This window comes from Zychaea mexicana (genome assembly GCF_025766255.1).
Source record: "Zychaea mexicana strain RSA 1403 chromosome Unknown BDB00scaffold_156, whole genome shotgun sequence".
Taxonomy (NCBI): Eukaryota; Fungi; Mucoromycota; class Mucoromycetes; order Mucorales; family Lichtheimiaceae; genus Zychaea; species Zychaea mexicana.
In genome coordinates, this window is record NW_026516819.1 from 19,242 (window position 1) to 42,405 (window position 23,164).

At 43.6% G+C, this 23,164-nt stretch overlaps 6 protein-coding genes across 6 annotated transcripts; 1 reads left to right on the top strand and 5 right to left on the bottom strand.

Annotated features, from left to right (window-relative positions):
• Positions 1-3,369: 3,369 nt before the first annotated feature.
• BDB00DRAFT_878999 (uncharacterized protein) lies at positions 3,370-4,121 on the bottom strand (the record flags this gene model as incomplete). The annotated part of the gene is made up of 3 exons (XM_053127815.1): positions 3,370-3,663; positions 3,727-4,024; positions 4,108-4,121. 3 exons carry the CDS (start codon positions 4,119-4,121, stop codon positions 3,370-3,372), a joined length of 606 nt encoding a protein of 201 aa, XP_052973286.1.
• A 2,113-nt stretch (positions 4,122-6,234) lies between these two features.
• Positions 6,235-6,860, bottom strand: BDB00DRAFT_856590 (uncharacterized protein). The gene has a single exon (XM_053125790.1). The coding sequence runs from the start codon at positions 6,705-6,707 to the stop codon at positions 6,288-6,290; it is 420 nt and encodes a 139-aa protein (XP_052973287.1). The 5' UTR covers positions 6,708-6,860; the 3' UTR covers positions 6,235-6,287.
• Positions 6,861-7,979: 1,119 nt separating this feature from the next.
• On the bottom strand, positions 7,980-9,681 carry BDB00DRAFT_155882 (uncharacterized protein). Its single transcript, XM_053116264.1, has 3 exons — positions 9,213-9,681; positions 8,246-9,144; positions 7,980-8,064 (listed from the first exon to the last, which is right to left on the bottom strand). The coding sequence occupies exons 1-2, from the start codon at positions 9,399-9,401 to the stop codon at positions 8,419-8,421; spliced, it is 915 nt and encodes a 304-aa protein (XP_052973288.1). The 5' UTR covers positions 9,402-9,681; the 3' UTR covers positions 7,980-8,064; positions 8,246-8,418.
• Positions 9,682-18,722: 9,041 nt separating this feature from the next.
• On the bottom strand, positions 18,723-19,420 carry BDB00DRAFT_856639 (uncharacterized protein). The gene has a single exon (XM_053125791.1). It carries the CDS (start codon positions 19,383-19,385, stop codon positions 18,756-18,758), a length of 630 nt encoding a protein of 209 aa, XP_052973289.1. The 5' UTR covers positions 19,386-19,420; the 3' UTR covers positions 18,723-18,755.
• A 1-nt stretch (position 19,421) lies between these two features.
• On the bottom strand, positions 19,422-21,075 carry BDB00DRAFT_943211 (uncharacterized protein; the record flags this gene model as incomplete). Its single annotated transcript, XM_053129432.1, has 5 exons — positions 19,422-19,981; positions 20,048-20,131; positions 20,200-20,245; positions 20,322-20,490; positions 20,545-21,075. 5 exons carry the CDS (start codon positions 21,073-21,075, stop codon positions 19,711-19,713), a joined length of 1,101 nt encoding a protein of 366 aa, XP_052973290.1. The 3' UTR covers positions 19,422-19,710.
• Positions 21,076-21,307: 232 nt separating this feature from the next.
• Positions 21,308-21,869, top strand: BDB00DRAFT_879007 (uncharacterized protein; the record flags this gene model as incomplete). The annotated part of the gene is made up of 2 exons (XM_053127816.1): positions 21,308-21,502; positions 21,567-21,869. The coding sequence occupies 2 exons, from the start codon at positions 21,308-21,310 to the stop codon at positions 21,867-21,869; spliced, it is 498 nt and encodes a 165-aa protein (XP_052973291.1).
• Between the last annotated feature and the right edge of the window lie 1,295 nt (positions 21,870-23,164).

Genomic DNA, 23,164 nt, shown 5'->3' on the forward strand with positions numbered 1-23,164 from the left:
ATCGTTATTTTTATAGTGAATAAAAGCGTCTGTTCGTTGCGTGATGTGTATCTATCAAAGTTGCTGTTGCTGGTTGCTGTACATTATTCGTGGTTGGGAAATAGCAAATAAAACATCTGTAAGAAGAAGGATTTTCGCCACCGCTGTCGTTTTTGCCTTCGCTGCATTCTACGCTTTCATTGGCTGTCTCCTCCGTCCTCCGTGGACACCGTGGACATCACCACTGGCGCACAAAATTCCCACTGCGCGCGATTTTCGCCCACAGACAAGGTTTCGTTATGCACGTTTGTTCAAGATCCTGTTGAAGGCTAATGGAAACCATCAGTTTATAAATCGCATCCATAGCCAGCTGGCAAAGCTGTGTCAGAATTATATAGTTACAGCGGTATTTATTCTGCAACATGAAAAAACGCGTTATATGATGTAGCTGAATAGACGTGGATGTACAGGCAAAAATACGTCAAATAGCTTTTGTAAAAGCAATCATCTGCTGGTTATGATAAGACAAGTTAGCAAACAGTGGGTCAGTTATATATATATATATATATAAATGTATAGAACAAAGGAGAAGACGTATAGATTCATGGAAAAGTAACGATATCACATATATTTGAATTAGACGTAGTTTTCAAAAACGTATTTCGGCAGTTGTGTATAAAAGGAAACAAAAAGATGAGCTCAGCATAGCTATAATGTTATAGGAAACGGACGCTTGTTGACGCATTACGGTAGAATAAGAATGAATAAGAAAAGTGACGATTTATCGCATCATAGAAACACAAAACAAAATCGTTGTTCTGGAATGTCATTGGCATCAACCTCTTTATGAATGTCCAGCTCGCGCTGCAAGCCTTCGATGCTCTCTTCACCGCTTTCTGCCCGCATTGTTCCCATAACGCTTTCTGCAAAAGAGAACGTCAATCTGCCCTCCGGACACTCCTCCTCTTATTATTCATCTTATTTTCGACTCCATAAGATACCGGAGGCTCTTGCGGCTGCTGCTCCTCTTCATGCTGTCGGTTTGCTCTGCGCCTGCTGCTGGTATGATTGCTAGGAATAGTCATGCACTTTCACGAATAAATTTCCAGCTGCTGGCAACTTACGAGCGATAAGATTTCGTATCCTTCACCGCGTTTCTCTTCTCGCAAATTGATATGGAGGTGGCAAACATGGATTTGATCATATTCAGTTTTCCATGTTTTTGACATATTCTTCCATATAATCTCCATATTTTAGCGCATCGACTACAAATGAAGTTTCTTATATTCCTTCGAACGTCCAATTAAGAGTGCACGATTTTGCACTTGGCACAATATCATTGGACTGTAGCCGTCTTCTTCGCGTATATAACTGGCGGAAAAACACCACACCCTGCTGGAAAAGCAACTTTGATCATGTTATTTGTCATTATATCGATAAACATCAACATCTTGTTCGCTTCAAACTTGTGTATGGTTCTTATATATTCGGTTTTATTCATATTAATGAGCCAAACGGGCAAACTACAAACATGATTGTTACACTATATCCTCGTGCCGAAATCATTGCCAGCTTGAACCATAGGAACTACTGATGATAGAACCTCGCCTGGTAAATTGCAGTGATAAGTACTGCAACGGGTTCCTACTATGGCTTAATAGGTTATTTACATATATCCAAAAGTAAAAAACCGATGTTGTACCTTCCCAAAAGCAAGTAGTGAAAAATATCTGCAGCAGTAAGAGCAAGAAGAGCAGCCATTGCAAAAAAAAAGAGCCTTTGACCAAACCCTCTCGCTTACCTTGAACTGATTGATGAAGTTTGCTTTGATTACTGATCATCTTGCTAGATGCCACGATACTAGTACGTTCTATGTAGTAAAGCCAGTGAGAGATACGTACATGTGCTTTCGGTAATCATTGAGGTAGCTTAGCTTAAAACTTGGCGTACTCGCACTAGTCATGAACCAAGGAAATCCCAGTAAGGGTTGTGAATGTGCACATAATATTAGGTAACAAGACAAGACAAGCGAAGAGCAGATACAAGGAAATAAGATGGTAATCAATATTTCATTCTAATGATGATCTTCAGAGTAAATATGTTTACAATAGAACCTGGTCATACGGTAAGATAAAAGGGAATATCGTAATGGTATAATACAAGGATTTTCAGAATGAAGGGGTAAACAATATAGTGAGCAGAGGTTATGAAGAGATACAACCACGAAAGGATAACAATCCCGTTTTTTCATGAAGGATTTGTACCAGTACTGAGGGACAAGATGGATGCTTCGTTCTTGATGCATAGGAACGCCACTGTTGCTTTATATGCTCCTTGGAAATTCAATCAATCAAATATTATACATTAATAACTTCATTGTGGATAGGCGTATATCCCGATAGCAAATAAAAACGTATGTATCACTTACGTAGGCTGCTACACAACGGAGATGGGTGAAGGAAGTTAAGGAGTCGATGGGAAAAAATATAGAGTGTATCAAGGAATGGATGTGAAAGACACGCAGTGTGTGAAATACACAGAAAGACAAGTAGAAGTGGTTCTTCGAACATGATGCCTGCGACTATATGCTATAATGACAAGAACCGCACGAAGGCAAGAGAAGCCAGGGATTCATTATCAAGATGACATAATAATCACACCAACGGAAGTGCTCCACAAGGAAGCCCTCCATGAGCCGGGGCTCACAAGCCGTGTATAACGCTAGCGCCGCCGCACGAAGGCTGCCACTATCCCTCAAAGTAGAGAGAAAGTAACAAGGAGAAGCCAGGGGCAGACATCTAAGCTATACAGTGGGCTACGCTGGCTGACATCAGGGTAGATTGTTTGGGAGAAGTGATGACTTGAAATGACAAGGATTGGAGTATACAATGTATAGGAAAATGGAAGTAGGCAATAAGTAAAAGAAATCAGGTTTTCTACAGTCTGTGGTATAGCGATACCGAAGCCAGAATAATGGATGTGCTGGCAAGTCGAGTGGTTGGTAGTCGACGTCGCCAGTTCCGTCGAGTGAGAAAAGCACAGAGTGGCGTGTAGTGTCAAAAGTGAAGAAAAAGAAAAGGACGTTGCTGAACAAAACGCGTACGTAATCGTTTCGAATTCGATGCTTATAGGGCTGACTCGCACAAACAGTCACGCACCTTGTCATACGCTCCCGAACTATGAATGGATTATCTACACAAACACTTCCGAGCAAATTACCTTTGCCTCTATAAGATGCAAATATGAGAAGGATTCTCGTTTGCCTAAAGTAAAATCTGTTTTGGAAAGAGGCTTGTAACGGAACATGTGATTTTATGAGAGAAGAGGATGGGAAGGGGAGGGAATAAAGGTCTCTTTTTCAGGTGAGAAAGAGGAAAGCGGCGCAAAAACTTAAAGTCTTTCATCACGGCGGCGGCGATTGCGACGGTTCCGTTTTGAACGGCCAATGATGCTGCCACTAAGATACGAGTTTTTTGCTCGCATCTTATCCCGGGCACTGCGCTTCCATTCGCGTGACACGGTAGGTTTAAACCTCTTGTGCACAGCATGGACTAGCTCTTCGTTAACTGATCTGAGCGGGTACAGAAACAGTGTCTGCCTGTGTCCAAGGCTTGAATTCCGCAACAACGAGGGGTTGGTTGGCGCAGGAGTGGTTTGGTCAACAGGGAGTTCGACTACTTGGCCCTGTGGAAAGAAAAGTATCATTTTTAAGCATCATGTTATGCTAGTAATAGTGCATATACATACATCACGAGTAAATCTTCCTAGTCGATAATATTGCCAAGGAGAACCGAGACCGCTAAGCCCTTCCACACAGGTTTGACAATATCTGTACATATCGCCACCTATGCCATGCACCGATCGACAAGGGCTATGATCGATGTCATCACGAAAGAGTTTATCGATGAATTCATCCACCGTCAATAAACTTCTTTCTCTGAGGTCTATTGAAAACTTCTTCCAGTTTCCCTTTTCATCGTTGAATGCGCGTTCTTCAGGGGTGAAATCGCGAAGAGGTCTGTTGATGATGACTACAAAGATTTCACTACAACATCCCAATTCCTATAATTTAGTCTCTCTTCCTCTCTTTTACCATAAAAAAAAGCGAAGTGTGTAGTAATATCTCACCGTCTGCTGACCATTTTTTTAAATTTTATGGGAAGAGAAATAATTGACAGCAACTCTTCCTTATTCTTGCCAGGGCACAACAGCCCATGTTCCGAAAGATACAACTACACTACGCATCACGGGTGCTTCCATTTTCGGCGATTGCAGGAAAAGCAGTCGCTCTGACAGGAAAACCGGTCTCTTTTTTCTGAGTGCGTTCCTTGACTACTTACACTCACTAGTCATACAAACTCACTGACACCAATTTTTACGTACATCAACCTTTACGTACCATGTCCTACAACATGAGATCTGAATTTACAAAATGGATCGACGGCGATGAGATTGAGCAGGTCACGTTAATTCGTAAAACGGACCAAACTTATGCGCGACTCACTGACAACGGCTGGCAGCTACATCAGCAAAATCAAAAGAAAACTGAAAGCGGTGTTAGCATCACGAAGGTTTGTCTCGGTGCCGTGCAATGTGTAAAAGACGACTGCGTACGAAAGAACCTTCCGGTCAAGTCAGCCAGCCACCAAAGCACTTATCAAGCTGCAGAAGTGTGTCAAGTGCGATACGGAGTTGCGACATATTCCCTGTAAAATTCGTGTCCACTTCAAGTTCGTTGGCAGTGTGGGCAGTGTCGAACATTGTGGTGTGCATTCGCACAGTCGACATGAAGCCGTTCATATCAGCAAGAGCTCCGTCGCCAAACTTGCCGAGAGAGTTTTGCGATCCCCGCAGGAAAGACCCATGGCTCTTGTTATAGGCACCAGCTCTCAAAGACCAATGAACCCACCACAACCTCTGCGCGAGATCGACAGCGACTTACAGCATGCTGGTAAAGTTGCGTATCACCGCCGCAACATCCTTGCAGCCAATGGCTTCAACGCTAAAGGTATACCCAGCATCGAAACAGTAACTGCTTCAGTAATGAAGCTCAATGTCGAGTATCCCGGTTATCTTCGTTCACCACTCGACCTCCATCCTGACAGTTTTTGCATTCCTTTCGCTTCGCCGTACATTCTGGGCGATGTTGACTACAGCCGCCAACCAATTCTAATGGATGTCACTTACTCCTGCTTTGGCGACGGCTATTACCTCTGCAACTCTGTCATATATCAAGAAAAACTGGAAAAGTATGTTCCAGTTTTCCAAGCGGTTCTTGGTGGTTTAACCACTAAAAACTTCATTTCGTTCTTCACGACAATGTTCAAAGTTTTGAATGTAAAGAAAAACGACGACGGTGAACCATCTATGTGCGGGATAATGATGGACTTTTCCCAAGCGCAAAAAACCGGCTTTTTTATCGCGTTCAGCAACATTTTTCCCGGTGCCAAAAGTGGGGAGACTTACTTAAAGGGTTGCTATTTTCACTGGAAACAGTCGGTTGAACGTATACAAAAAATGGGTGATGTTGTACCAGTGGAACGCCGAAGGATATTCTTGGAATACACCAGGGTCATGTATGAGACGACGGTGGAACAGATGTTTGATGTTGTAACCGCTCAAATGGAGAAAGAATTCCCGCATACTTCAAAATGGCTAAAATGGTGGCTTCGACCTGGCGTTGCTAGTATGATCTTTCGCTCGAAAACGACGATGCATGAAGAGCTTTTACTCAATGCCACAAGAACAACGAACGGCGTAGAATCATTCCATCGTAATATCTACCGTTTCGTTCAGCAATCCAAGCCGATTCTTTCAACGTTACCTGAACTTTTCAACTACATGCGAAATGAAGAGAGTAACTTGGAACATGTTCTTGCTGGCGAAAATATACGTTATAAGATATCTGCGCCTTCGTAAGTTTCTTCTTAGCGTAGTGAGGGTGTGTATTGCATCGAAGCTAGTTAGCATCTGGCTTATTCTACGCTTTATATATGCAGTCCTTTCAAAGCGCCTAAAAAGAAAAACATAGGCGACAGTCGTCCTCCAGAGAAACTTAAGCAATTATTGTCAAGAAGTTCTACCACTAATACCAGAAAGCGCTATACAGAAAATAATTCAGATCAAAATGAGCCAACCAAAAGAGCAAGAAAAACAACTAATGATACTTCACTTGGTAAAACAATAAGCTTGTTGTTTGTAAGAGTTTGAGAATACAGTAATTGAAACCTAATTAAAACATGTATATAGACTATTTAAATCTATGTCGGACACGTTTAAGCAGGGGAAAACAAAATGACAATGACAAACTATTTTTGGAAGAGGACGAAAAGGGAACCGCGGTGACGAAAAGGGAACATAGTAACGGAAAAGGAATGGGTGGGAGAATGACAAGATTGAACAAAAAGGGAACGCGGAAACGAAAAGGGAACCATGGTAACGAAAAGAAAAACGTAGAAACGGTAAGGGAACGGGGGGAAATGACAAACAGTGAACGAAAACGGAATGGGTGGGAAAATGACAAGACTGAACGAAAAGGGAAGAACGTAGCACACGTAAAAAAGAAAAAACAAGTCGTGCGGAGTGACAGCGTGAAAACGAAAAGGAGTAATGGAAAAGGAAGGGCGTAGCAAAAGCAGTAAAGGAAAGAAAGGAAGCATGGGAAAAGGGTTGAAAGGGGTAAAGCCGCGGTTGTCATGGTTACCACCACTGCATGTATGGGAAAGCATCTTCTTCCGATGGGCTCGGGGCCCCAGAACGGTATATATACCTGAAGCAAGAGGGTACCGCTGCTGTTTCGCTCTTCTTCTTCCTGCTTTACTTTTTACTTTGCCTTTTTTTTTTTACCAAAGTTCTTTTGCTGCTCACTATTACTCAACATTGCTTCATCTTTCAACGTCCTTCATTGCCATCTGGTCACGCTTGCTGCATCTCACTTTACGCCACTCGAACATTACGCTTCTTTGTCATCTTTACTTGCTATGGCTGCTCTGTCCTTGCCGTCAACAGAACGTTTTTTTCTCCTGTCACTATCGTCAATCGTGCTGGCTGTCATCTGTGGTGACGTTTTTCTGCTCTTGTATAATAGAATCCAGCAATGCCGGCGCCCATGTTGCTCTGTCACCTGCAATACATACTCTGGTTTTTTTTGGCTGTCGTATACGTTGACTTGCTCCATCTCACATTTCTCTCACTATCCAAGAGCGCGGACGTGTATATTCTACTCGTTGTACAGCCGAATTCCTTTCCTTGGGTGTCTTAAACTCTGCCGAACGTATTGTGGCTCTACTTGGCGTCTTTGTTTCCAAGGCTCCTTTGCTGGACGGTCTTGTTTCTTGGTTTTCCTGTGCTTACCAACGATGCTGTGCATAGATGCTGCTCTGCCGCTTCAACGGACGACCTGTTCTTCTCATAGCTTTCCTGTGTATGCTTAAGCTGTATGCCTTCATCCGCCGTTTTGGATTTATCAAGATCAAGGCTGAGACTGTGTTGTTGCTGTGGCTCTCCATGGATGAACTATGCTTTTGTTCGGACACATGCGTTTCCCTTGTGGGCTCCTACTGTGTTTGCCGAAGTTATGATCCACATGGTAAGTTTTTCTAATTTAAGATCTTCCTTTATATTAGCTGGTCAGCACTTGTGGATTGTTTTATTAAAAAGCAAGAATGATTGATAGGATGAACAAGTGCATGTACACGCGCGATCGTTGACGGCAGACATTGTGGGTATTGGCGACGGTGGCAGAGGAATTTGGATGGGCAGGTTATTATGTTTGTTTATGGAACAAGTGCAAGGCCGTTGACCATATAGCCATATCGAGATGCTGTTGGTGTGATAAGGTACTCTATGTGTATTACTGGATGAGCTTGAGCCATATTCTAACTTGCGGCGGTGATTTGTAATGTAGATACTACGTTTTTGTATCATTGTTACGTGTGAGGATCCAGGTAAGTGGTCAAAAGTGATTGCTGGGCAGGATCTGTTGTGTTGGGCATGCTGGTGGTGGATAAGTGGTGTGGGTATATGATTCAGAGTGCCGGTCTTTGTTTGCTGAAGGCAACAGTGTTGGACTAGAAGGATGGAATTCTTAAATAAAGACGATCAATTTTGAAAAGAAAGCATAATGTTTTGAGCGGGTTAGAAGATGTGCTGTGAACGGCAGTTCTTTTGTCGGATTACTGATACGACGGATTGTGTGAGAGCACCAGTAAAAGAAATAAAAACAGAAGGATCTCCATTTCATAACTTGGCTTGATTACCAACGTACATATGGATAACCAAACAACGATGACATCTGAAGATGACAAAGACTATAGTGAACCGTGATGTTCTTGCTGTCTTTGAGTGACTGTGCCGCTGAAAAAGAACAGCACTGCTCTCTTTTTCCTCTTTACCAAACAAAAGCATGACTATCACGAACGCTCCCAGCCATCCATCGTACTAGTTCTTGTTCTTGTTCTTGTTCTTGCTTTTGTTCTTCTTATGCTTATTGTTGTCGTTGTCATCGTTGTTGTCGTTATTGTCGTTGTTGTCGTTGTCATCGTCGTTATCGTTGTCGTTGTCGTCGTTGTTGTCGTCGTCGTCGTTGCTGTAAGCATTGTAGTCGTTGTAGTCGTTATCGTTGTTGTTGTTGTTTTTGTTGCTGTTGTATTCTAAACTCAACATAAATGAGTCGAAAAATTGCTGTTCTTTGCCTCTCGGGACAAGATGTCCGATTGCCCGTTGGATATCCTCTTGCTTAATGCTTTCCGGCTCCAGAACCTTTCGGCCCAGGGCCTCCACCAAGTTCAACGCAGCTCGGGCCGCACCAACGCACCCAAACTCGTCAAATGTTTCCACCGTAGCAGCCGCAGTCATAGTGTCTATTCTGGCCTTTTCTTCTTCCGTAAGTTCCCTGGGAACAATTTCGGCGTGTCGAAGCCTTTTCAGCACCCTTTCGTTTGTTGCCGGATTGCTGTCGACACGCCCACTGTCCCCTTCCAGCTCGACTTGCCACTGCACCCCTCTGCGAAGCTGCACCGCGGACATCGAAACATAGGTGTTGAAAAGCCCATCTTGGTTTCGCCGTCTGCTTAGTTTGACTTCACCCTGGCACACAACAGACATCCCCTCCACAAGCTGAAGATCCAGAATAGCGTCCATTACTTCTGGGTTTCCTGCCCACACCTTTAGCATCACAATTAGTAACACCACAATTACAGTAACATCCTGACATGACCACACGTATCCCTTACCACATCACTCAAACAAAAACAAAAACAAACACGTACCGTCATAAAACCACCGTCTACGTTCAGAGAAAAGCTCATCCAAGGACGCTCGCGCCGCGCACCGCTTCGAATTTCGGAGGAATTACGCCAGCTACCACACCAACAAAAGGCATATTCTTCAATAAAACTTAAAAGAGCGGGGAAAAAAAACATGGGACAACCAGTTTTCAATTGTGCTTGTTTTACACTCAACCTCTATATTCTAGCAGATGAGATTTTTCAACACCCAATCAGATCACATTCATTTTGTACTTGGAACAATATAATTGGGTTGTAGCCATCTTTTTCTAGCGTCTGACTGGAGGAAGACCCCACAGTCTGTTAGAAAAGAAGCTTTTTCATTAGCCCTTGTTTTAGAAGCATTGCCCTCTGAATTGTTGTTTCATTCAACATGTACTCTTTTTATTTGTCGTTATTTTAGATCATTATCCTCTTATTGGTTGTTTCATTGTGAATGCAATCACTTTATTTGTCTTTCCATTATTCGTTATTCAATGTGAAGGTGATTTTCATATTTGCTTATGGATTTATATATGGACGATTTTATTAGAATATGATGAGCCAAACCGGCAAAACGTTCATAGTTGCTACACTATTTTCTACAGCTATACGTGCTCTATGTTCTTGTTATAAACCAGCACCATCTTCGTAAGCAACAATAGTAGACCTACGCAGTAAAATACACAGTTTGAAAGCAGTAATAAAATTCCCCAGCAGTGCTCCAATTAGCCTCGTGGTCATATCATAAGTATACAATGTAGGTACTTCCGTTAAACTAATGCAAAAAAAAAGAGCTGTAGCAGTAACAGCATTGTTCGTGGACAGCTAAGAATTAATGTTTCGTCATTCCCCAACCCATTCAGCCATACCTTTATTCTAAACACATCAGTCTATGCCAGTGAAAGTAGCGGAAAATATATACATAAGGCTCATTCATAGCTGAGGCAGCTTTACCCAATATCACACTTGTTATAGAAGCAAGAAAGTCCCTCGTAAGGATTGTGAGTATGAGAAGCTGCCCAATTACGAGCAAAAACCAACATGTAGATATTCAATGGCACAAACATGAGCAGCCACAGTGCACATTACCTTATATTTGTGCTTACGGCACCGCGCGAAAAACCAAATATTCAGTAGTTCAAAAAAAGCTTTATAGTTGGATGTCAAGCTTTGGGGGTATGAGCTGGAAAAACATCAGAGTGCATATACTAAATGTAGTAGATATGCACCAGGTAGCTCATGTGCATCTATGATTGTACTCTCTACCAGTGTACTGATGCAGAGGGCATTCAACGAGTTGCTCTATGATTTTACAAACGTTACTCCTATGAAAACGGACAGCGCCAGAGGCGGGGGGCTGTACCCCCCACCCACTTTTCTTTACTTTCTCATCTTGCTCTTTTATGAGCGCCCCTATATCCTAGGTTTACAGGAATCTAATTCATGCATTATGATGCAGCACACCTACTTGTCTCTCTAACAACAATAAAGATCCATATACTTAAATACCCTATATATGCGTTTTCTCTATTCCGCTCCTTGTGTTGTGTAGCTTGTACTAGAGCAATGCATCAATGTGTTTGATGCAGAAACATACATCGTTCGTTTTTATTATGTGTAATAAGAGGAAAATGCAGGAATGATTTAGAAGAAAGGACACGTGTACTCTTACAAAAGAAAAGAAAAGAAAAGAGAGAGCGATCGTCTTAATCATTGTTCTTTTTCTAATTCCCATCTCGTCATGGAGAATAATCCGGAGCTAGTTGCATGCTTTTGCCCAGAATGTAGCAGAAGCACTGTTCTTGGCTTCCGTGAGGTTACCCGCTTGCAAAGAGAACAGCATACTCAACGTTCTGTGAATGCTGCAAGATCTAGAATGTCGCACAATGGTATGGCTGCTGATGTAGGATATCAAGTGTTGGCACTGTATTAATAAAATATTTCGTATTACAGTGAGTGCAATTATAGCTACATTTGAAGGTGAGCAGCCTTCACCCTCCCAACCGTCACCGTCGGCATCAGCGAATAATATGGATATCGATGTTATGGATATCGACGATGGCGTTTTGAATGAGCCTTCTCCCTCCCGTTCTCCTGGTATGCTGAGATAAGCGATCGAAAAGTAGTAAAGAGTAAAAAATAATCATAGTTGAACGTATATAGCTGTTGCTGCCGTTCGCCGGTTATCGTTCTCTGCTGAGGACACTGTCTTTGGGGTTGAGGAAGAAGAGGAATCAATAGCAAGCGACGATCGCTTGCTTGATGCAGACGATGTCGAATGGGAGATCATGGTGACAATGGCAATGTAATTGAGACAGCCAGCATTGACGAGGAAGGAGGTGTGTATATGCTAATATGTGTCCAAGGCAACCCATTTTATTACAATCGTTTAAAATTTCTCATACCTTCCAAAAGATGCTACAAGTTCTCCTGCACGCACATCATTGCTTTCGGGATATTCGCATCCCTATGTCCTTGTCATTGTTTTCCTTGTCCTCTTCCAGCTGCACCTTATGTCTGAGCATATGTCAACGGCGCTTATTGAGTTTTGTGGACTCCTCCTCGAAGATCTTCCGCTCCCGTCCACCGACCGCCTTTCTCTCTCTCTTGCTACCTTGCGTCGAATCACTGGCATCTCTTCCCAGATCGATTCCCTGCGTCGTTATGTATCTTGAACTAAATGCCATAGCATTTACCTTTTGACTCCAGATTGCCCGCGCACATGCACGAATGACGATATCCGTTACAACCGCCTCTGTGGTCAAGCACTGTTTCGATCCACGGGTAATAGCCTGTTACCGATTAAAAATTTGCTTACCAGCCCTTGTCTGCGAGTATTGAGCGACTGTTCAAGCGACCGGGATTCGAAGCAATGATCGAAGCATGGCGCGATCGCAGAAGTGTGGCAAATGCTTTTTTTGACGTTTATGATGGTGACATGTGGCGAGATCTTGTTGATCGTGCTGGTCGTCGATTCGTCGAAGAGATTCGATCGCTTTTGCTTACGCTCAACGTTGACTGGTTTGGCCCGTTCATAAATTCGACTTACTCCTGTGGTGCAGTTTACCTAACTGTCAATAATCTCCCCCGATCTGAGCGCTACAAAACCGAAAACGTTATACTTGTTGGAGTAATGCCAGGTCCTCGAGAACCCAGCACATCTGACATGAATCATTACCTGCGCCCATTGGTTGATGATTTGCTTCAGTGGTATGACTGGAAAACGATCGGGACGAATGAGTGTCCAGACGGAGCGCAAGTACGTTTGGCACTCCTACTCAATGCTTGTGATATACCTGCCGCCAGAAAAACAAGTGGATTCACCTCGCACGCAAGTACTTGTGCTTGCCATAAGTGCGCTCGCCAATTTCCCGTTTTTCCTGGCACATCAGACATCGACTACTCGGGATTCAATTTGTACGAATGGGAATTGCGGACACGCGAAGACAATCGAGAGAACGCCCAGCAATGGCGACAAGCCGAGACACTTGCTGCTCGCCGACAGATCGAACGTGACACCGGAACACGATGGTCTAAATTGCACCGCCTTGAATACTTCGATCCCGTTCGCTGCACGATCATCGATCCAATGCACAACTTGTTTCTTGGCACGGCAAAACGTATGACCAAGATGTGGATCGAAAACGGCGACCTTACCAGGCAGGACCTTTGTGAAATGCAGGTTTTGGCAGACAGCATCGTGCTCCCTCCTGACTACGTTTCCTTGAAGCGGAAGATCGGAGCTGGCTTCTCTTTTATGACCGCTGATGATTGGAAATCGTGGTGTATCGTATACTCGCCCTTCGTCTTGCAAAACCATCTGCCCTGCCATCTTCTCGCTCACTGGCTGAGCTTCGTAAACGCCTGTCGATTGCTGGTCAAGCCTTCCGTCACCATGAACGAGATAGAAGGAGCCAACACGTTTTTGCTGGACTTTTGTCGTGGTGTCGAACGCATATATAGCACAGAGCAAATCACGCCAAATATGCATCTGCATATGCACTTGGACGTAACGATCGAGGATTTTGGACCTTTATATGCTTTCTGGCTCTTTAGTTTTGAGAGATATAATGGATATTTAAAGGAGATCGATACGAACCAGAAGGATTTATTCGAGATGACGTTCATGAAGAAGTTCTTGCAAAAGACAGGTGCTCGCGACTTTGTCCGGTCGTTTGAGGACCGCTTCATGGACAAGCCAAGCCATTTCGCCTTCTTGAATCGCTTTTTGGACATCGTGCAGCCGATGAAGCAAACTGGTGACACTACGAGTGGTGCGTTCGATCCACACAGATTTTTTGCGCTGTCGACCGGTACTGAACAGGCCACTGGAGGCGAGCCACTACCACCAGATGCATAGCCGGTAGATTTTGCACCAGCAACGTTTATGCCTGACCCAGTATATACTTTCCTTCTGGCCTTTTATCAATCCGTTTATGGCACCCATCTGGACCATTACAGAGATGCGCAGGGTAGCCGGGTGTTTGTGAACAATCGTTATAACAAGATGAAGACAATCACCATTATGGGTCAGCTCTATAGGAGCAAAGAAGCAAGATCGCGGCGTGGTGCGTGCGCACAGGTGCTGTATGAAGCAGAAGATCGAGGCGAACCGATCGCTTGGCCGTGCGAAATCCAGTACTTCTTCCGCCACGAGTTAAAGGTCGACGCCCAGCTCAAAGAACATGTTTTTGCCTTTGTTCCCTGGCATAGCATTTACAGCAGTAATGAGTCGTTGTTCGTGGATGAATATCTGGAGACATGGCGTAGCCACTTCCTTGCTGAGGACATGCACTGCATCGTGCCCGTTCATCGTCTGTATAGTCAAGTGGCAGTTGTAAAATACGGCGATCAAACGCACGCAAGTGGTAGAACAGTCGTTATTCCGTTGCCTAAAAAGATGTTGGCGTAAAACAAAGAGAAGCAATTTTTTCTCCTCCCCCTCCTCAAAACTATCTTTCTCTTATTTCTTTCTCCCCCCACCAACTACTCAAAACGAGCGGCCTCTTGCTTCTTCCTTTCCCCACCAAATAAATAGCACACTTACACACGCATATTATACAGACGTATTTTTGCCCACCCCTAACCCGCACAGCATAAGCCGGCAACCGCTTTATTTACTTTAAGCAAACATCCAGTCTTGCAGCTGCTCACGCACAGCCGAGCACAAGGTAACTGCCTTTCGTGCTACTGATCGTTCAAGCACGTTCGGCTGCGAGTCAACGTCCACAGCCGGTCTGAAATCGTCAAGGCTTTTCAGAAAGACGTTTGCCTACAAACAACATCTCTGTCAAGATTCACGTGTAAAGAAATCTACTTTGAAAGTAATTACCCGCTCACTACGCCATTCGGGCACGAAGACCGAGACACGCTTGCCACTGCGCAGGACACCAGTGCTGCTGCTTTCGTTGTCGGTCTCCTCTTCCGACATACATCCGTCCTGGAGCAACGACTTTCCACCGGGGTACTGTTCCTCCAGTTCGATCGCACGTTGCTGGAAAACATTGAGTCGTCGTACTAATTTCTGTTTCAGATGTTAAGACAATACTCTTACAAAACCTCCTATTACTTTACTTACGCTATGTCTGCGCTGATAGCGTCTTCTCATCACTTTTTTGCGCGCTTTCGTCTCGGGCGACTCGTTCCCCTTCGTCCTTAAATTGTCAAAATGGGTGTCTGCTTCTTGTCCAAGTTGAAGCAGCCTTGGCCTTCGATGTAGTCGACAAGGCGCTTCACGGCATCCTTGTTGGCCTGGTTTGTGAAGGGGAGGTCGAGCCTGAGACCAGCGTCGCCCAGTCGCTCATTCTGTGTACGTATACAATCCTTCAACACATTTATTGTAACAACAGAATTCTTTTTAGCAATCATCACTGTTCTAATATTCACCACTTTCTTTTTTTTACAATTGTCTCTCTGTTCTCTAGTATGGCACTTACAGACACAAGTGGAACACGACGACCACGCGCTTCAGCTTGACGGCCAACGCCAACGCCACCACCTTGACCTTCACCGAGGGCCCCACTACCAACTGTGGCAGTACGATATGCCATATTGGCAACTGTTTGGCCAATTCTATCGACCTTTTCGTGCAGGGCCTGGTTCTCGGCCTACAAATTACGGACAGTATCCAAGAGCGTGTTATGCTGTTGTTGTTGTTGCTGCTGCCGATCCAGGACACTGTTCTGCTGTTGGGCATCATTTTCACGCTGCGCCATGCGCCGTTGTCGCTGGGCTTGGAGATCGCTTACAGTAGGCATCTATACAGTATTATCATCTCTCAATATACAACATTAACTAACAGCGGCAGTGGTTATTATAATTTACGTTCGTTTTGTTATTTTATCGTGTAGGCACAAGAAGTATTGGAGGAAAGAGGTTTGATAAAATGCAAGTACCTGGATCTACAGGGGATCATTTTATTGTACTCTTTTAATGCATGGTCAGCATGACTTTAACAGTATTGCAGGTTAGTTAATTTCGCATCGATCGTTCCTTCGTATTTTACGCCTTTCTTTCTGTTTCTTTCTCTTCCTTTTCTCTTCTTTCCTGGCTGCTACGATACTCTATTCTCTCAAGGACCCAATACCGTAGGTTTGTAAGGCACTCTTTACTTTTATCGCTCTTCAACTACCTCTAAGTCTCTGCAGCTTTTATTAAGGATATTTTATTTCGTGTGTACATGTAGCTCATGATTCGACCGGTTTTCCTATCCAAAATCATAGGCATGATCCACACGAGTTGAAGCTTGTAAGTATTCCCTTTGTAATGTTTACATACTTTCTTTCTACAGTTTCTTTCACTAAAAGCCTTCTTTCCTCATTCATAGCTTGTTTGTACTTTGCATGGTCTTCCATCCTAAACATCCGCGTAGATCCCCATTTGCACTGCTGCATGCAGGTTGCCCACTGTCCGATCGCTGTTGGCACCGTCCAAGCGGAACTTTTCAGGTACGGTAAAGCTACCCATATTTTTGCTTCTGTCTAGCTGCAGTGCAGGTTACCTTCGTTCTTCTTAAGTGAATCGCGGACTCATTAGCACACACAGCATGATTCACCCTTTTGCCTTTGCCCCATCACCATCTAGAGATTTTATGCACCACATTCACACACCTATACATAGAAGACTCCTTTCACCCTTCGCATTTATTCTTTACCACCCCTTTAATGCTTTCTATTGCTCTGTAAATGTTTTCCGAAACTTAAGTAATGGAATAAATAAATTCGGTTGTATATGACCATACTATGATAATCATCACTGCTATACAATAATCAAAACCTGCTGCAATTGTTTCATCCGTTTAGTATATGCCCAAAATCGATCGCGCTAAATTATGCTATGCAGACCTCTGTATGCACGATGAAGCTTCAGTACCCAGTCTACCCATTATCAAAATTGGAAACCAACTATAAAGCTGTTGAAAACAGCTGAATATGTGATAAAAAAGCTGCCTTTTGCAGGAACTATAAAGTGGTTATAAAATAGCTTTATATTTGGATGACAAGCAGTATATTCAGCTTATATTCAGCTATTTTTGCCTCCTTATATTACCCCTCCTACCCAGTGCCGGAATTTTGGCGTAGAGTATAGATGTACAAGAGAGGGATAAAAAAAATTTTCACCCATGCTCTCCTTCTTACACGATGTCAGAAATAAAATATCGCCCTACCATACAAACGACACTCAAACAAATCTTCAATTTTATATATCATATATATTAACTATCTGATAAAACAGCAGCATAAATAACTGTAATAATGTATATATTTTAGTACGCAGTAGGCCTAGATGCAAATCGAACAGTATTTGATTAGCTGCAAGAACCTTGACCCTGTCAGTACTCGTCCGTCGTCGTCACGTGAGTGATTTTTTTTTATTATTTATAAATAAGTTTTAATTCCAGATTACTGTATTTTGCTTTTGCAAACAATTGGGTCGTACGCCCGAATGCGCTTAAGCTCGGTACGACTCCCGGCATACGTAGGTTCGAGACCTGCACTCGCCACTTTTGTAGTTTTTTTTAGAGAAAGACAAAAATTTCCTTACACTTAGTTTTCTCTCCTTCTGTGTACTCGAAAGATTACAGAGCTCTTCATTTTATCCTTCATTCACATATCCAAAGAATCTATGCTAAATACAAAAACTGGATCGAATGCAAATCCAATTTGCTTTCTTTCAGCCGTTCACTCCACATGTTGCTTTATTCATAAAGGGATTTAAATGACTTTATTCTATCATATCATTGTCTTTTACTCTATTTAGTTTTTCGATATACAAGATCATGCAGAGCGGATTTGATATCCAATCCTATCCAATTCACGAAGAGCCATGTTGACTATATAATGATCAAGCGTAGCGGCCTAAAGCTAGAATACACACAGAAATAACGCACGACTTATTGATATACTTTGTGCCATTGCTCAACCTGATAATCACACTTCACTCTCTGCAGAAAAGCCTATGGATTTCCCTCTGCTCGATATAAAGACAAAAAGATGAATTCACAACAGTTTCTGATATGGATGGTTATAAGTCAAGCAGCATAAACTAGTATACATTAATGCAGTGTCTGCATGTGCATGTCAAAATGACCTACAGCCTTTTATTGTCGCCGCTGATGCGATGCCCACTCTCGCCAAGCTTTCATTCCGTCTTGGCGATCTCGCTCTCTTCTGCGTTGCACATCGTCGTCATTCACCCTTTCAAGCGACATATCTTTTCGATCAAAAGATCGAAACAACTGCAGAAGTTCTCGGTACGTTGTCACCTGCGGATTGTTCATGATCGTTGATGATATGTTGTATACAAAGCCATTCACCCCGGTAATGTACCACAGCTTTCCCGAAAATAAAGGTGCAGGACAGTCTGTGGGGCATATGTCGGCTTCTCTTTCAACACCTGGATATCCATATTTTAATAAAGATGACGAAAGATGAAAGTGGCTTAAGATCTACCTCGAATCCGCGTTCCACCATCTCCTGTATCGCTTCATGTTCATACAAGGAGCGCACACCGTCGATGACACATACGTTGCAACGTACATATACCCTGATCCTGGGCTGCCCTCTCGGAACTGCATCGTCCAAGTAAGCAGGGCGAATCACCAACCAACCCATGCGTCTGACGAAATTGCGCAGGGCAAAATCCTCGTAAATTGCGCCATTGACAATCACAGGGGGGAGTTGAAGCATGTAAAGCCTCGTTACCTCGTCATCGTTAGGCCTTCCTCTGATGCGGCCACGTTCTCCCCTTGTGGCAGGGAGAACAACTGTCGTGCTTTCATCGTAAGACTCGTAATTTTCAGGAACGTTTGAGGTATCCATTTTGGGAGAAAGAGAAAGTGTGTATCTCTGTTTGCGGTCGGGTTTAAAATCCTTAAACTAGTCTGATCCACCTTTTTACAGTGACGCTAATGAACAGACTTCAACCAACAATGGAAATGATACATTAAAGTAATTCTAACCTGGAAAGTAATAGATCAAATTTAAAAAAAAAGATATATTCTTTTTATTACCAAGGCTGTATCTCACTAAGGTTGTCATAGGGAAATTTTCCCCACTTTCCCTCTCTCTTAAGTCTATCAATCACCTCTTGCCTTCTGCGGGTGATGTCTTGCTTTCGTTTTTTTTCTATTTTTTTGTTCCTTCTGGCCTGGTCCTTCGAAGTAAACCGAGCAAAATGGCGGTGCAATTCATACAGGTGTTCTGCCGTCCAAACACTGTCGTTGTTCAGCAAAGGGCGGGAATACTCGTGATGTACACCATATGAGTCGGTGACAACCCACATGTTGTCCAAATACGAAACATTCAACTCGGTTTCGTAACTACCGAATGTCCATAAAGGTTTATGGAAGAGTACCTTGAAACCTCTGTCCATGAGTTGCTGCATAGCAGTTCTTTTAGGGAGGCCTTGAACGTGGTGAACGTATACACGGATAAACGGTTTATCGAAAACCTCTTTCAAACTCTTTATCAAATCGCGGAAGACGTGAGTACAATAAGTGTCACCATTACGATGCGAAGTGATGGCAAAATCGTAGAGTTCTTTGTGGGCAGCGAGTCTTTGTTTATAGGTCGGTGTGAGCATATTGGTTGAGCGAGAAGGGAGAATCGTGCATTTTTGCTTACGCAAGAAATACATATGCGGAAACTAAATGTTCTATCAGCTATTATATGTGTACTCTTTCCTTTCAAAATAGACAGCTTTTAAAGCATCAAAGTATGCAATCATTAAAGGCGACAATTGTAAACCAAGTATTTCAATATAGCCATGAGTAGTTGTGTAAACTATGCAATAGAGCAAGTCGCCATGGGAGTTAATATCAATTTTAGCAAGGCCAGAATTGTAAGAATTGCCGAACCAAATCTCTGTCAATAAAGTAGAGAACAAAAAATGTGTTTGTTTTATTCGCCTCTTCTGCGTTTGCTAAGGTTGTTGCCACGGTTTCCCCGGCCGCGCACCGTTCCTATATTTCAAGGGAGGTATGAGCTATACTGATTATTCGAGCAATTCTATTTATTATATCCTCCTTACTTTGGCCATTTCCTCGGCCACGTTGAGCGTCAGCCAGAACAGAGGAATCGTTGGTGCCGGTGGATGGGGCGGACAGAGGAGCAAACGTGAGGGAAGGTGTCACTGTACTCGATCCAAGACCAAAAGATGGCACTGCAGCTGTGCTGATGGTGTTGGTGTTGGTGTTGGTGATAGGTGTGATGATGGTGGTGTCATGCAAACTGCTAGAGGTCAAGGTGTCATATTGAGTCTATAATGAATTGTTTTGATAATACAATATGTATGCTTACTCAATATCACTGCCGTCTGCGCCTTGCTCAACCTGGGCATTGCTGTTGCTGTTGATGACATGGCTGGCATCTTGTCCCAAAGTACTACAAGCAGAGAACAAGAAGAAAAACATTTTAATCTACCTTATAGTTTCCTTCAATGAAGTACTTACATCAGCTCGCCAGCGATACTCGTGCTTTCATCAAAATTCGCTACATCTTTTAGCAATTTTCAATTATTTAAATTATTTGCATTTTACAGTACATGCTGTTGCCATTCATTGCCAAGAAATACCTTCCAACGTGCGCCGCCAAGCATCCACCAACAAGAGGCGTGCCATCCACTGGCCGGTGCAAGCTTTGAGTGGAAACAAGTTCACAGCTCTGTCTTCCAACTCTGTGCAAGCAGCAATTTTGGCGCTGTCGTTTTTGAACGATTTCCAGCGGGTGCCACTTGCTACTTTCTACTTCAAGCGTAAGCCACTGCAGATAGTGGTGGTGAGGGGCTTGACATTAACCTGGAAAGTCCTAGTCTTTTTGTCATCCCAATTGAAATCACCCAGCACTTCTTTACCGAGCCACGCAACAATCTCCCAGTTGAACTGCTTTTTTCCCCATTTCTGGGGATTACCGTCTTCGCCGACGCCGGGTTCAGCATTGTTGCCAGCAATATCGATGTCTTCCAACTCACTTGTAGTAGGGTGGTCGACCGTTGGCTCGTGGTGGCTATACTTGCCGAGGGGTCTAACGGTGCTGGGTGCAATGGCTCCGTTGTTATCGACACCTTGTTGCCGAGCAGGTACCGCCATAAGCAACTGCTCAACAGCGCCTTTGAGCTTCAAGTGCTCATTCTTCATTTCCAGCTGCTCGTTCTTGATGGTTTCAATGTCGCTTGCAAGACTGTCGATGGATGTAACGACCTTGGAAATATCGTCTTTCGTCGCACCACTGCCTTCGATCAATGACTTGATACCATTCAACTTGGCTTCAAGATTGATGTATGTATTGAAAACCATATCAGTGGAAACGAATTGTGGCTGTTGTGTCATTGTTATTGTTACAAGTTTTTGACGTAATAGAAAATAAGGAAGAAAACCAGGGTTCGGTTGTGATAATGCAGTAGCTGAATAAAAATTGAGAAATTGTATATATCATACCGCAAGGTATTTATTCTCAACGTGTTACAATGTGTAACTGTTTATTTGTCAGTTTTATAACCATCGTGCTGGCTCTACACTCTTCTTCTTTTACTAAACACCAATAACATTAACGATTGTTGACATGGAACCTACCTCGAAAACCCGTAACTTCACCTACCATTGCATGTGGTGTCAGCAACAACTCTTCAACCGGGATTACCCCAGGGACGAGCATATATCCAGTTGCATGCAAGAGACATGTCTCCAATTAGCAGAGACGAAAACGAACACTCCACGTGGGTCGTCTGATTTTTCTAGAGGGTTAACTAGCATTGTTGTAAGTAAGAGGGAAGTAGGAAAGCCTCATGCATCAATAGGCACTTACAAACTCGACAACATAGAATGCCTCTACCCTTGACCGATCGATGGCAATCGACGGCAACGGCGAGGATGATGATATGTATGACGACGGCTACCAAGATGATGAGTCCATGCCTTCGCCCGTATCACCATCAGAAGACATGGTACAGAATGTGGCTCATCAGTTGTCGGAGCCCGATCAAGAGCCGTATCAAAAACCGGCTTTGCTTGAGGTTCCCGCCGAGGATCAGCAAGAGCAGCCCGACTACGAATACAGAAGAAGTGTTTTGTCCGGAAACGAGGAAACAAGCACCAAGATCATGGCTGCTTTCATGGCTCCATAATGCTTCATGATACCCTCGTGCTGAAGCAAACACCGTTCTATAGCATTAGTAAGTCTCTGCTCCCCTTGCGCCACGTCCCGGTTGCTGGCGTCAATGTTCATATCATCCGATATAACACCGAAATATGGCATATTCTGGCTTGGACCGAGTCTTTGCACCATACATCTTGCAAACAACGCATTGAGCGTCACATCACTATCACCGTGATGAGTAGAACGATGGGATCGACATGATGTGTACTCCTGGAAATAGCTAGGACAACCATTGCATCTATATCCTGGCACAGGTGGGTCGAGTAGATTGACACGAGGAATCATATCCCTGACACGAGAAGCGGCAACAGAGTATCGGTCGGTTACATCAGAACGTTGGGAACCAAGGCGATATAAAAGTTCAGTGAATTCGTGCTCAAAAACCGCTTCTACATGCCGTCGTAGTGCACGATGGGCTGTGATGATATGCTGGTATGCTTCATCCGTCTTGACAAATACGTATTGGCGATCACGGCAACCATTCGAGCAAAAAAGGAGTCCGCTACTCTCATCGATGGTGAGACCCAAACGAGTAATCAGGTTGGCACGCTCTGAAATTAAAAAAAAAAAACCACACACACACGCTTTTACTCATGCATGTGCACGTAAATGATTTTATCGCCATGATCTTACCTTGGTCCACGGTCGGCTCTTGTTAGTCGATTTCCGTTGCGTCTTCCTGCTGTTGGGATTGCTGTTGCTGTTCATCTGATAATGTTAAAGCACCTTGGGATGGTGGAAGCAATGACATCAAAGAAGAAGAAGGCGATGAGGGCAATGGTGGTGACGGATTCAACATGGGTGATGGCGAAGGAGGCTGAACTGGCGTGCGGTTGCGTGGCATTTCACGTCTTGATGTAACTGTTTGCCGTGGTGACATGGAGCGAGTTTCCTGCAAACGCGGCTCGCCACGCTGCTGTGTTGTAGTTGGATGCATCGTCGAAGAAGGTGGAGGATTATATTCTGGAAGATGAGCAACGGTGGCAGGATCAAGGCGTTTTTGGCAGAATCTTCGGAAATGAGTATGCACAGACATGATGCGCAAGCGTCTTGTACACTCTGGGCATGTCACAAATACTTGGTCCGGGGGAGAGATCCGTTCCACCACAACATCGAGTTTGGCTGCATAATAATTATGTCTTAGTAAAACTTTATGCGTGATATATGTTCACCAATAAACAATTGACATTGGCACAAAACCGACTTACAGCCATCGCGAAGTGTAAGTGTTACTTGCTGTTGATGATATTGCTTCCTGTGGGT